At 33.4% G+C, this 15,467-nt stretch overlaps 1 protein-coding gene across 4 annotated transcripts in view; it reads right to left on the bottom strand.

Annotated features, from left to right (window-relative positions):
- Positions 1-15,467, bottom strand: part of LOC102802512 (colorectal mutant cancer protein-like) — a 126,012-nt gene that overhangs the window by 48,404 nt on the left and 62,141 nt on the right. The window contains exon 1 of one of the 4 annotated variants that reach the window (XM_085494594.1): positions 11,826-12,104. The exons of 1 other annotated variant lie outside the window; for it this stretch is intronic. In XM_085494594.1, the coding sequence (XP_085350720.1) occupies positions 11,826-11,885 (60 nt within the window). In that variant the 5' untranslated portion in view covers positions 11,886-12,104. Of the gene's footprint in view, positions 1-3,449; positions 3,551-7,489; positions 7,592-11,825; positions 12,105-15,467 lie in introns of those variants that run through there. 2 more of the 4 variants (XM_085494593.1, XM_085494595.1) reach the window with 2 other exon arrangements.

The raw sequence follows: 15,467 nt of genomic DNA, 5'->3' as shown, positions 1-15,467 counted from the left end.
GGCTCTTATTCGTCCCCCAACCGTATAAATGCACAATTGGTGGGGGAAGTAAACGTACCAAGTCTAGTCAATAATATTATCAAAGGTTTATAAGCTTTCATAACTATATTTGGTTACATGCAGTGAAGATTTAATGAGAAGTGAACTCCCCGGCTTTGAAGCGATTCCAGTTTGTACGTATCAATCAAACATAGTCAGTAGGGGTTTGATTGCGTAAATAGAAATGAGCGACACAGGGAAAATCAAATACAGCAAATATACCTTGTTTTCTATATTTTACATTCAACTCGTCAAAAATCAGTGAAAATAAATTCCATACAAAACAACCAAAAAATCCTTTCAGCAAAAATTAATTTCAGCTAAAAAAGTATTTTACAGTAGTTGAACTTTACTCAGCACTTCTGAAGAAGTCAATCATAGACACAAAATATTTTTCTTTTCAATTTAGAGTACCTTTAAACTGTGCCACATACGATAAAATAGGAAATTGTTATTTTTTTTATTTCAGAGAATGTTTTGTGTATTCAAATAAACTTTAAAAGGGGTTGTGTAGCTTGATATGTAGGTGTGAGTAGGCCCTCGCCTAATATGTAGGTGTGAGTGGCGCCCTCGCCTGATAGAATAGTGTAGGTCTTGTCAGCAGGATCAATGCTGCTAATGCACAAAGATCACGCCTTCTTGCAATAAGTTTCAATGAATATTCATTTTGGTCGTCATGGTGACAACCACAATCAAAGCCGAGCTTGCATTGTCGGCAAAAATTATGAACCGTTTTCAACAAGATAATAAACATTGGACGGAAATTTCTGGTACCTTATCACAAATTATGTCAACAAACAAATAAACTCTGCTGTGAATGGTTACTCTTTGATGGCTGTCACTATCTGATGTTCCTGCAATTTGATTGGTACTGACAAAAATCATTGATGGTTCTGTCAGGCGTGTGTTAGGTTTGGAGCACCGCGGAGGGTGCAACTCACGCGACTTCGTCAGGCTAGTCGTCATGCAGTATATGTGCAAATTTCATGTAACAAGCCAAATATCGAACATAGCGCATCACAACGACCGTCTTATTAAAATGAATAATAAATTTATGTCGTATTGAAAAAAAAAAACAAGTCACCAAGTAATTTTTCGAAGCAAAACCTTTTCTGTTATGACATCATCTATTTTATCATTTTGCTAATCATTTACAAACTCTCTTTTTTAGGCTTTATTAACAGCAACTATTTCATGACAACAAATGACTTACTGACCTCTGACCTCTTTACATCATTGTATTACAATACCTATTGTTAAACAAATTGTATTGACACTATTTGGTGACTACTAAACCACTAACCAATTTATCAATCTTTTGTAAATTCATCTAAATAAGTCATCAAATATTGGTTATGAATAACAAAGAGATGATAGCCACATGCATATTAAAATTTACAATTTATTTTAAATTGCTGAATTCTCATAATTCGATGATTCTATGATATTTATGAAGACATTTTGTAGGACCTCAGTGAATTAATTTCACAGTTTATCTCCTCATTATTGGGGTAGCACCTCATTATTGGGGTAGCACCTCATGTTCATGGCAAATTTTAAGGTTTTTTTGGGGGGGGGGTGATTTACTGAATCTGTAGCAAATTATCCAAATAACAGTGTAAGATACAGAATGAAATTATGTTTAGAATTTGAAGAAATATAATAAAAACATATGATATGTCTCACGATCTATTGATTGTTTGCGATTCAACTCAGCCACTCACAGATCACAACAAATAATTTGGAGGATACCCACTTTATAATGAAAAGGATTTTGACATTCAGCTGCACTTCAGTATCACTGTTCACAATGCCTGGCAAATTACGAAAGCACAAACATGGTAGATCAAAGAAGAAGATACCAATGTCAAAAGAGACAGCCCTTAAAAGGGAACCTTTCAAGCCAAGGGATTGCATCAAAGAATCATGGGACATTATTGTTTATGTTGTTTACAATGTTAATCTATCTTTTGTTGTCCATTGTAATTTTAATCTAGAAAGTAAATTTGTTGTGAGATTAGGCTTAACTGGAAGTGCCCCTTTAAACTTTGACTGTGGGACAAGGTCTTATAATACTCCCAAGGTCAAGGTCATGGTTGTTTGAAAGAAATAAATGAATGAAGTGATAGTCCATAGCACACAGTAATCAGACAGTATGCAAGGCCCTTATAGGTAATACTAGAAAGGAAATAAATAATTCATTACTCAATTTACTTGTAGGCAATTTCATGTTGTTAACCTTGCTTACTGTGAATCGTCCAAATTTGTCTGGACTTTTTTCTTATATTCTTCAATATTTTAAGAAATGAAACCTAATTTTGGAGCCAACAGAGAAAATTTGGGTCAATTTCCAGTTTTTACTCAAAATTGTTTTGACTTTTTTTTGTACAAATCTTCTGATTATAAACTGGACTATTTTCTGAATTTTCACTGCTAGATATTATGGCTTTGTCAAGACAATGTTTTCACAAAAGTTGCTAACACTGTGTCCTAGAACTACTATAAAATTTCACATTTTTCGCAAAACACTGTCTCTCACGAAAATAAATCGGCTCACAGTATATCGTCATTTGGTTTTAATTAACAGTGTTAAAATAAAAACCTTGTACAGTTAAAATAAAAACCTTGTACAGTTAAAATAAAAACCTTATACAGTTGAAATAAAAACCTTGTACAGTATATGTCATGTGACTCCCATAATGCAGTGCAATGTTTTCAATAATAATGGGAATATTTGTGACACAAGAAACCTGTTCACATGATTTATTTATAAATATTTATAAAATTCACATCTGAAAACTAGAGATTTCCATAAATTAAAAATAATGCTGGAATGTTTTCAAATGACGTTGATTGCCAGATTCAATTGCCAATGAATTTATATATTTATTATAATAATAATAATGAAATTTATTGTTCCAATGTGAACCAATAATAGATTATAAATTGTGTTTGCAAGAACAAAGAATTTTTTTGTTAATAAGACCTTATTTTGAAAATAACTAGAAATAGAATGAATGAATGTATGAATAAATAAATAAAAATGACAGAAATGGGTTTGTTGCATCGATAATATCTAAAATAAATATTTCCAGAAAATATTAGAGTTTAGATTTTCTGGAAAATATGTGTTGCGACTGTACAAATAGAGAAGTCCCTGTAGCTGCCATTGTAAATAAAAGATGTCCTTGAATTCAACCAGCATAGAGATAAAAATATACAGATGTCAATTACATCCCTATTTTGGGGCCTAATTAAGTGTTGTTATGAGAACAGATTGGGTCTAAAATATGGTTGAGTCTTAGCTTACATGTCAGCTGTACTGACTGTGTTAATAGCGGTGAACGGCAGTGACTCATTCAACAATGCTTACAGTTCAAATAAAAAACACACAACCATTTACAACCTACCTGGCAATACTGTGAATTGTCAGAATTCATAGCTACCATGTTATCCTGTTATAAACACAGACACTCACTGTGTACAGTACACATGTGTTTTGTTGATGTTCAAACTCATTAATATGCAAGACACAATGGAGGAATATACCAATTGTAGAGAGGGGTGGTAGCTTATAAATAATGTATTCTCACAGTCGGAGCTACGTCACGATCCCCCAAACGTTGCCAGGCCCAATCACAAACAGGAAAAGACAATGAATTTTCAGATTAACACCTCTGTTTTCCCCCACGCTAACGAAAACATCTTTTGTTTTCCACTGACTTCCTGTTCTGGTCCCTGTAAGAATGGGTCATTCTGTGTGTGACTAACTGTATTTGTTCTTGTTTCAGCTGGAAAAGGAGACATCCTATAGTCTGTGTGTCTTCTACAGTCTGTGTGTCTCCTACTGTTTGTGTTGTCACCTATAGTCTGTGTGTCTCCTGCTGTCTGTGTGTCTTCCACTGTCTGTCTCCTACTGTTTGTGTCATCTACATTTTGTGTGATTTTCTCAAAAATTCTGCAGCAGATATCAACATAACTTTGCTTGCTTAGTGAGTAGTTTTCCCATTATAGACATTACTGTAAAATACTTTTTTAATTTTAGTTTGAGATCATTTTTGCTGAAAAAGAATTTTGTTTATTTTCACTGATTTTTGATGAGCTGATGTGAAATATAGGAGACATGGTATATTTGGTTCACCTTATTTTCGCTATACCTTTCCTTTAAAATAAAGTACATTAAATCATAGACCTTAGAAGCTTCCAGCTGAAAAAGGCAGATGTTGTTACCATGGTAACAGCAATAAGATTAAGGATGAAATTCATAACATTTGATTTCACTATAATCCCTAAGCATAAAATAGTTGCATTAAAAGTTTGAACAATGAGGATTTATTAATAATTTAGCAGTTTGAGTTTTAGAATTTATTTTCAATTGTTTCTATTCCTGTCAGACTTTACTAGTATACTATCACATTCGATGAAATATCAACTCTTGTATTCTGCTTTGTCTTAATTTGATTAATTAACAAATGCTGTGTCATGAAATAAATCTCTCTACAGAACTCATTTTACCCAACCTCATTTTGGAGTTGACTGCTTAAAATGAATGAAAGAATTTATAACCAAATCCTGAATTGCAAAATTTTTTAAAATTAAAATGGCAATCTATCAAACACATGTGCACATAACATGACATTATATATAAAGTTTAAAGGTCGGAGGTCACACAGGATAGGGGTCTCATATGAATAAAGATGGCGACTTTGACTGTCACTTAGACCTACGAGTACAAACTGAGACGTTACCAAGCTTTAACTAGGTAATTTCTTTGGTGAATAGAATGAATCGAAGGACTCAACAGTAGTTAGTACACGTTGCACTCAGGTCAAAACTCGTACTCTTGATTTTCATTAGTTGTGTTCACGGTACACGAAGTACGGGCTAAGTTTTAAGCTGATTTAGGCTTATCTAGCATATTTGCATTTCGGCTAGACCCAATTGCGTCCACGCACAGGGAGGGCCAGTCGTTAGCACGGGCTAAGGGGTGCCATTAGTCGGTGACCTTTGGTAAGCCGCTATTTACGAATGAAAAATGGATGACACGCGCGAGGTTCTATTTCTGCTGCTGGCATGTTTCGTTCTAATTTTGAAGCGACGTGCACAGGAACGCAAAAGAAGACGGACCACTTATTTGGATGAACATAAACAGTATACAACGGTGTAACAGAAAACAGCGTTTTATTAATGCATGTCGTAGACAGCGAACCAAATTTATTTTGTCTACGATTGGAGCTGCTGTACGCTCTACTACAGTGACCCGATTAGTGTGGAAGTGAGCGCGGAGTAATGATTGGTGGAATAGTGTCGTTATACGAACATGGAACAATTTTCACACCCAAAGGTCGCCGCAGAGGGCGCTTAGCCCTGGGCTAAGCATTCGTTAGCCCGTGCTAAGGTCTAGACCGCGTCTTAAATTTGGATCAGATTTAACCCGTACTTAGCATTCCTTAGCCCGTGCTAAGCGTTTACGCACGTTTTCTTAGCACGGGCTAAGGAATTTGACCTCTTAGCCTGTGCTAAGGAGCTGTGCGTGAACGCAACTATTAGAAGAGCACATGAATCAATGTTTATCAAGACCATTGTGACATACAAGCTTGAGATGTACCTTATCAGATTAATATTAGCCATGTACATGTAGTATGGCAGTAAACATACCATAGGAACTGAGTCTGCAACAGTTTAACCTCAACCTTGAGATCAACTCAAGTAATACATTGACATAAAAAAACACTGTATCCTGCAGACTATCCAGTAACACAGGCATGGTATACTTAAATTGACAACCAATTTATCATGAGTTACCATGATGACACAGACTTGAGTAGTTTATAGAATCAAATTATATCAGTTTTTCACAATAGATTATTTTTATTTATTATTAATAATCACTATTATCATTTGAAATGTACCGGTAATTAAATTTAATTTTCAATTAAACGTTTCACCTATCACTTCACTCACTTGTTCTGTATGATTCACTTGTGTTTATTAGGAATTTACACATTTATCAAGGAAATAATAATTTATTTTATTGTAAATTTAGCAGATTTAAACTCAGTGAATATTTAATGTCATCACACTAACTGTGAAATATACATGTATATCTTTAATTCTCTACCTTATCGACCAATAAATGACCCCCAGCAACCAATCAATGACTTCCAGTGGCTATTCAATGACTCTCAGTGACCAATCAATGACTCCCAGTGACCAATCAATGACTCCCAGCGACCAATTAATGACTTCCAGTGACTAAACAGTGACTTCTAGTGAACATTCAATGACTCCCAGCAACCAACCAATGACTTCCACCGGCCAATCAATGACTTCAACTGACAACCAATGAACCCCAGTGACAAATTATTGACCTCCAGTGACCTAACATTGACTTCCACTGGCCAATCAATGACTTCAACTGACAACCAATGAACCCCAGTGATAAATTACTGAATTCCAGCGACATAACATTGACTTCTATCGGCCAATCAATGACTTCAACTGACAACCATTGAACCCCAGTGATAAATTATTGACCTCCAGCGACCTAACATTGACTTCCACTGGCCAATCAATGACTTCAACTGACAACCAATGAACCCCAGTGATAAATTATTGACCTCCAGCGACCTAACATTAACTTCCACCGGCCAATCAATGACTTCAACTGACAAATCAAAGGCTTTCCATTGAAAATGGTAGGAGATAACTGATTTCTTGGTGGTTATTCGATATAACCTGACGTTTTGTGCAATGAATATTTATTTATTTTTTAACTAATCATTGCCACTCATATGAAGACATCTAATAATTATGGATTGTCAAGACAGGAGAGAATGGTAGAGAAAAAGTTGTGTAAAATATAATTTAGTATACTTCTTTCTTTTGTATTTTTATATATTTTGTCATAGTTGTCTTTTGCTAAATGTATTTTATTCTATTAGAGTATAGATGAGTTATTATTTAGTATTACTGTACCTTAGCTAGGGTAAATTTGGTTCAATTTCTTTGATTGGTGGCAAGTGGGGGTAAAATGACACAAAATATTTGATATTGATATAATATACAAATAACAGTAAATGTAAGGCATTTCTGAAAAATTCAAAAATTAATTAACGGAAAATGAGAGATAATATGTAACTATGACAACAAGATGCTATTCCTTGATTGATTTGACACAAGTATTATCTCATCTGTACATTCAATAAGACAGGAAATCAATGTGACATCATTTTTATAAAACTAAGTCTAATTTCTGGCTTTATGTAGATTTTCAAGGTGTCATTTCAGTGGTATTAGTCACACAGGAAATTATAAGGTCAGTATTATAAATTATGGAAATGGAATTGACATAATAATACGTTATTGAATGAAATTCAATTTAATATTTTATGCCTATTTAATTTTGTGACAATTTGCAAAACAATAATAATTAATTACCAAAGCTTACCGGCTGTGGATCAGTTTCCTCTGTGGAGTCGTGCGATTCAGAGGAGAGTTCGGTGCCGGTACTGGTATTCCACATAATGCAATGCACACCTGAGTGTCTACATTCACACTGTACATACAGTGCAGTGATGACTCAGACAAGATTTATCTAAGATGCATGCACATTGAATCCACAATGCAATTACATGCTTAGAGATCAGTTATGATAATGAGGGTATCCTAGCAACAGCCAATCAAAGGAATGCATGGATGTCAATAGAACTAATGACTTAATAGTCTGACCTCCTGAAGGTCACACATCCTGGTACTTTCTGGTTATATCTTAACAGCAATAATTCAAATATTATTCATTAATTTTTGCCTTATTTAACTTTGAACTTCAATTGTTCACATTTTTAAAAGGAGGGGGATAATTATGGATTGTATTACAGGGCTACGCCATGATGTCACTGCATAATTAACTAAATTTATGATGTCACTGCATAATTAACTAAATTTATGATGTCACTGCATAATTAACTAAATTTATGATGTCACTGCACAATTAACTAAATTTATGATGTCACTGCATAATTAACTAAATTTATGATGTCACTGCACAATTAACTAAATTTATGATGTCACTGCATAATTAACTAAATTTATGATGTCACTGCACAATTAACTAAATCTATGATGTCACTGCACAATTAACTAAATTTATGATGTCACTGCACAATTAACTAAATTTATGATGTCACTGCACAATTAACTAAATTTATGATGTCACTGCACAATTAACTAAATTTATGATGTCATAAAATTTGGCCTAATTCATCGTTTTTGTGTGGAAAAACCCCTTGCATACGAACACCTAATTACGCGAAGAACATAGAACACTAAGCCGGGGTATTTGAAACCGAAATTGTCATCTAAGCGTTAGGCCGTCGCTGATTGGCTGCTGAACTGGAATGCCAATTTTTAGTTTTAAATACCCCCAGGAAAGTGTTCTAGGTTCTTCGCGTAATTAGGTGTTCGTATGCAAGGGATTTTCCACACAAAAACGACGAATTAGGCCGAATATTGTTATCGGTTGGCTTAATATAACCCCAACGAACCGTATTTTTGTGAAAGATTGGTATTTTTGTCCTGATTTGTAGGAATCTGAAAAAAAGTTAGTTTTATGCGTCATTCAAGATGGCGGCTCCCATATAGTAAATATCGTATTTATGTTATTATCACGTGTGCGCCAGCTGACTGTGGATGTCACTGCACAATACTTCTGTATATCTATGACATGATGTTATCATGTACAATGAATATATAAAATTTGAACATAATCAGTCAAAGCATGGCAGAGATAATGATGGCTCTAGAGCTGCATTCATTAAAACAAAATGGCCATGAGTCGGCCATTATGAATCCGATTTGAAAAACAACAAGCAGCCTCTCGGCTGAGATAGCTCCACTGTTATCATTAGAAAATTAACAATATGTAAACTTGATGTTTTTAACAAGAATTCAAAATATCACTTTTCGCCAAAAATGACAATAATATTCATCAAAATTAGAGAATTGAAGATATCATCATGAAATGAACAAATCTGAGAGAGGTCCACATGTAGTACCTATATATGTAGTATCAAAGCAATTGGACTTGCGGTTTTTAACAAGAAGTCGAAAATATCACTTTTTACCAAAAATGAAAAAAATATTCATCAAAATTAGAGAATTGAAGATATCATCATGAAATGAACAAATCTGAGAGAGGTCCACATGTAGTACCTATATATGTAGTATCAAAGCAATTGGACTTGCGGTTTTTAACAAGAAGTCGAAAATATCACTTTTTACCAAAAATAAAAAAAATATTCATCAAAATTAGAGAATTGAAGATATTATCATGAAATGAACAAATCTAAGAGAGGTCTACCCAAGGTACATATACACCAAGTATCAAAGCATTCAGGTTTGTAGTTTTCAAGAAGAAGTCGAACAAGTAAAACATTGACACGGACGACGACGGACAATCACTCATATGATAAGCTTCGCTCAACAAAGTCGACAGCGGAGCTAAAAAGGCGTGCATCATGAACCATTTACCAATAATGTCTAATGTATGTATCAAGTTTTAACAAAATCCATTTGCAAACGTAATGCCAGAAATGCTTGATTTTGATGATTTTTCAGCACAAAAATGGCCACCGGTCATCTTGAATCAGATCATGGAACAAACTGATGTGCATACATGTATGTATAATATTATGTATGATGTATCTGTGAAATTTACATATAATCAGTCCAGGCATGTCTAAGATATAGGTTTGGGTGCACAGATGCACAGACACACTGACGCACAGAGGTCAATCCATAAGTCCAAACGGGGACTAAAAAAACTGTATAAATGTCTAGATCCTGAGCTTCTTCTGGTTATGGACAGATCAATTACACATTAAATAGCACAGTTAGTGCTAGGTCATGACAATCATTAGAATTGGGTGACTATTATATTATGTTATTTTCCATATTGAGTTATCATTAGCCACATATAAAATGTAATACTTGAATTTATTATGCATGAAATAATACCATATTATTCTGATGGTATTCTGGATAGTGAATTCTTTAAATCACACATTGTGATATAGTTATTGTGGCTTATAGAATATAAATCACATTAGCTACTTCAAATTTCAGTTAGTGTATGCTAACATGGCAAATTGAGAGTGCTAAAATAGAATACTGTAAAATACTTTATTTTAGCTGGAATTAATTTTCGCTGAAAGGACATTTTTGGTGTTTTGTATAGAATTTATTTTCACTGATTTTTGATGACGTTAATGTGAAATAAGTTGAAGTGAAAAGCAAAAATAAAGTATCCTACAGTAGTTGAAAACATAAGAAATGCTGAATTGTGGAAAAATACTGCGTAACCAGTGAAAATAAAGTTTGTTAAGTCCTGAAGCAACGTCATTTTTTAGGACAGTTTCATAACAAATCAGGGTCTTTTACATCATGCACAGCTTTAGTGATAACAAGAGAAATATTCTTTTCATAGTTGGACGATGAAATTTACAAAGAAAGTCTTTTTGCTGCAGCATCGTCATTTTATTGAAGTAAGCCATGATCGAAAACGTGAAACAGAAACAAGAAATTACTCGGAAATTTAATGCATGACACTCACGATTTAGCGCCATTTTGAATCAAAGCTTGACCAATTTAACAGTCTTGCGAGATCTCATGTGAAACAAAAAAATAGGCTATTAACAAAATTTATGATGTCACTGAATAATTAACACAATCTATGATGTCACTTCACAATAAACAAAATCTATGATGTCACTGCACAATTAACACAATTCATGATGTCACTGCATAATTAACAAAATCTATGACGTCACATCACAATAAACAAAATCTATGATGTCACTGCACAATTAACTGAATTTATGATGTTACTGCACAATTAACACAATCTATGTCACTACATAATTAACTAAATCTATGATGTCACTTCACAATAAAAATCTATGATGTCACTGCACAATTAACTGAATTTATGATGTCACTGCACAATTAACACAATCTATGATGTCACTGCACAATTAACTAAATTTAAGACATCACTGCACAATTAACTAAATCTATGATGTCACCACACTATTAACACAATTTATGTCACAGCTTAATTAGCAAAATCTATGATGTCACTTCACAATAAACAAAATCTATGATGTCACTGCACAATTAACACAATTTATGATGTCACTGTATAATTAACAAAATCTATGATGTCACTTCACAATAAACAAAATCTATGATGTCACTTCACAATAAACAAAATCTATGATGTCACTGCACAATTAACTAAATTTATGATGTCACTGCACAATTAACTAAATTTATGATGTCACTACATAATTAACCATGTATATATGAGGTCACAGCACAACTCTCACGAGTTGTCTCAAAGTCTGTGATATATTTAGCTTCATAATCATCATTTTTAGTTTATAAATAACTTCAACTGTCAATTAGAGTGTTTACCATATAGCCTGCTGACACTGTTATTTTCACAATCTATGGAGTCTTACAAACAAGGCAATGTATCACAGTACATTCTTGTATTAAGTTGAGAAACATTAAATGTCATTACTCACAAAAACTGTTGAATCAATAAAAACAAATTGCAATGCGGATATGAGAAAGGTCAATGTACTATAAAAATGACAGAGTTGGGTTTTGAGTTCTAATTGGATCAAACCAATGTTTCTATTCTCTATTCTATTCTATTCTATTCTATTCTATTCTATTCTATTCTATTCTATTCTATTCTATTCTATTCTACTTTGTCTTACCATGTCAGCATTAGTCCTTGGTTGTCGTGGTGACAATGTCCCAGATGAAAACATTATCATATACCTTTACTGTTATACACTGTACCCTAGAGTAAGGACAGTGTCTGCTCAGTCTCTAGAGTAAGGACAGTGTCTGCTCAGTCTCTAGAGTAAGGACAGTGTCTGCTCAGTCACATAAAGATACCAAGTGAGTATCTAGCTTTAACCACCAGTCTATTCTAATAACAACCAGTTTCAACCAGTACCATGTAACAGTTGTAACTATGCATCCATCCGTTCATCACTAAGCAACAAGAAAGTTGCTACTCGTGACACTGTCATCACAGAGTTGAGTTATAAAGTATGTGTCCAGTGTTAATACATGTATATACAGAATACCAGGCAGATACTGTTCTATATTTCAACTTACAGTGTCACCATGGAAACAAGATTTCTTAGAACATTCCAACCACATACTATAACTATATATATCCAACACTTGAAGTAGGACATACCATTATTTAGGTAGGGGAGTCTCAATGAAAGATGGGGAACCATTCATTAATCAGTTGTGGAATCTAGAAACAAGCCTTGGTCTGTAACAATAACTGATTTACCAAATATTTGTCAGGCGTTATTAAGGAGGACTTTCAAGATGGCAGTATTTTGACTTAAAAGGTGACCGCATCTTCTGATACTATAAAGTAACCAGTGTGACTGGCTGCTGCCAACAGGGTTCTAAGGGCATTTTTTTAAGTTAAATGTTCAATAAATGTTAGGGATTTTGTTTTATTTTTCCCATGAATCAAAAATTACTATAAAATACTACAGTACAAGCAACAATACTTTCTGAAAATACTTGTTAAAATGACCAGTCTTGTGTGAAAGCAAACAAGTATGAAATAAACACACAATATTTTTGTCAATAGAGTGTGTAACTGATTACACAAGTTATGAAAGTATTTATAACCCATTTTAGGGCAAGTTTTTTTTTTTTTTTCTTCTAGTGTATGTTTTTTTGTTCTGATTATTTTTGACATGGAATGACTACCATGCTTTATTGTACTTTGATCTATGTCCATTTTTCGAATACGACTTCAATAAAGAATATTATTATGACTGACAAAGCCTGAGGCAAAATTATGCAAGCGATAGCGATATTTTAGCTGACATTTTTTTCCCAACATCTTGAAAAAAAATATATATTAAAGTTATTAACAAAATATTGAAATTTATGTCTTTGTCCATCATACGCTTTGACATATAAGCTCTGCACTTATTTTCTTGATCGAGCGGAGAGGTCAAGGGTCAAACCAGTACAATGACAACAATTATTATTATAGTGTCTAGCAGCATCAGTTAGAGAGCTAAGTGTATAATAATAAATGAGATAATTAAAACAGTGTCTGATCCAGACATAAAATAATGTACATGGGTGGTGTGACAAATCATTGTTAATCACATAGTCCCCATTGGAATTAAGGGAAATATGTATCCTAACATGTATAATGTATGTACCAAATGTAGACAAAAATTGACAAAGCATGCATAAGATACTACATTTTCTAAAAACAAAATGGCTGCCAGTCAGCCATCTTGGATTGAATCAGTATATCACTGCATGTGCATATGTCTCAGATAAAGTACTAGGCACATGCAAAGAATGAACAGATTAATCCAAATGATTCTGAAATATGACTCTGAACGAACGGACAGATGAAGTTCATTCAAATGGGGACTAATAATTACCAATCACCTTGTTATTATTTGCAGCACAAATTTATTCCTGTCATCATTATAAATTTCAATGGCAGTTGAATCCTATCAGCCAATCAACAAGCACAGTGAGCAACAACATCATTTGAATATGATCCAATGTTATTCAATCAGCCAATAGAAACCTATTATTTCAATTTAAATTTTATAAATATTTATAAAGATAAGTTATATATGTAATGTTTATAAAATTGTAAATGGCTTTTACAACTGTCTTATTTTACTAGGTAAGTAAGATGTGCCATGTGATGATACTGAATTTTTAGAACAAGTTATGTATGTATATAAATACGGACACTTTTAATTCTATTGTTTCATAATTTTTAGAATTTGTTTATTCTGTATTTGTTGTTTACATGTAAATAAGTTTTATGCTCATTGGTCTTTCTAGAATAAATAAAAATAAAGCATATTAAATCATAACTTAGTCTATAATATGGTAAGTATTAGGATAACATTGATATAGAAAGGGTTATCAGGTTGATCCTTAACTGCAATGGGGCAATCTGATATTATATTGAGTAATGGCAGGTTGATTGACAGTTAAAGATATGCTGAATTGGTCAAGTTATGAACATTGAGTTAAGAAAATATCAGATTCCGGTAATATTACAAAAATGACCACACCCATATTTAAAAAAAACATCCTCATTTTTATGAAATCTTGCTTAAATTGTAATTCAATGTTCAATTAACAGTTACCTGAACTTTGAGTTAAGGCAACATTATCAAAATACAAAATCTATATTGCCCATCTCAGTTAGTGTATCTTTATTATGATGGCCATTTAAAAAAAAATCACTTTTGATCAATTTTGAATTGTGACTATGTAGCAAAAAAAAAGTTATAAATTGTTCTGTGATTCAGACATTCTCCAAAAGTTACTAAGCACACTATTATAACAACTTATATATCATCTAAAAGCTTAAATACTAAGAAAAAATTCATTTTCACTGAAATTAATTTTCGCTGAAAAGATTTTTAGGTAAAATATTTATTCAGTGAAAATAATTTTTTTTACAGTATACATGTAGGTGAATATGGTAGTGTGAATGCCATGCTAATGTTTGTCTAAGGAATTCTCCGATGGCCAATCTCACTACTGTGTATTTTTTGACCATTCAAGCTATTGAAAACACTGTGAATAATCTGTGGGTAATGTTGTAGGTTAGATGATCACACCACAGTTCTTCTGTAATTCAGACATTCTCCAAAAGTTACTACGCATTCTACTACCAGTTTATAAATCATCTGAATGCTCAGATACAGGTGAATATGTCACACCAATCTCTGATGGTTAATTTCACTATTGTGTTATTCAGTCATATGAATAATCCATGAATTGCATAAGATGTCGATAACACTTTAGGTTAGATCACGTTCCAGTTTTTCTGCTTTTGGTTTTGAGCTAAAACCAAATAACTACAGACATACTACCAGCAAACAATTATCATGACCGCTTTTGACCAACAATATTGACTGTGTCATATTTAAAGAATAATAAAGTAAATTATTTCACCGTATATGACCTGTAATGGTAGCTGTAATTTGAGTTTTTAAATATTGAGTTTTATAAATAATTAACACAACATTTTTAGTTTATAGCCATAGTCCTATTTAGTCTACAGTATCAAACAACAAAATAGAAACATATAATTTTACATTCATATTACATATTCGAATTACCACAGTGTATATATCCTTTGATGTTGTGAGAGACGGTGCAGGAGGTCGGGAGAGGCAGTGCAGGGAGGTCGGGAGAGGCAGTGCAGGGAGGTCGGGAGAGGCAGTGCAGGGAGGTCGGGAGAGGCGGTGCAGGAGGTCGGGAGAGGCAGTGCAGGGAGGTCGGGAGAGGCGGTGCAGGAGGTCGGGAGAGGCGGTGCAGGA

The sequence above is a fragment of the Saccoglossus kowalevskii genome, chromosome 20 (assembly GCF_978046115.1).
Source record: "Saccoglossus kowalevskii chromosome 20, keSacKowa6.1, whole genome shotgun sequence".
Taxonomy (NCBI): Eukaryota; Metazoa; Hemichordata; class Enteropneusta; family Harrimaniidae; genus Saccoglossus; species Saccoglossus kowalevskii.
The sequence above is the reverse complement of the archived record's forward strand: the minus strand, read 5'-3'. Positions and strand labels throughout refer to the sequence as shown.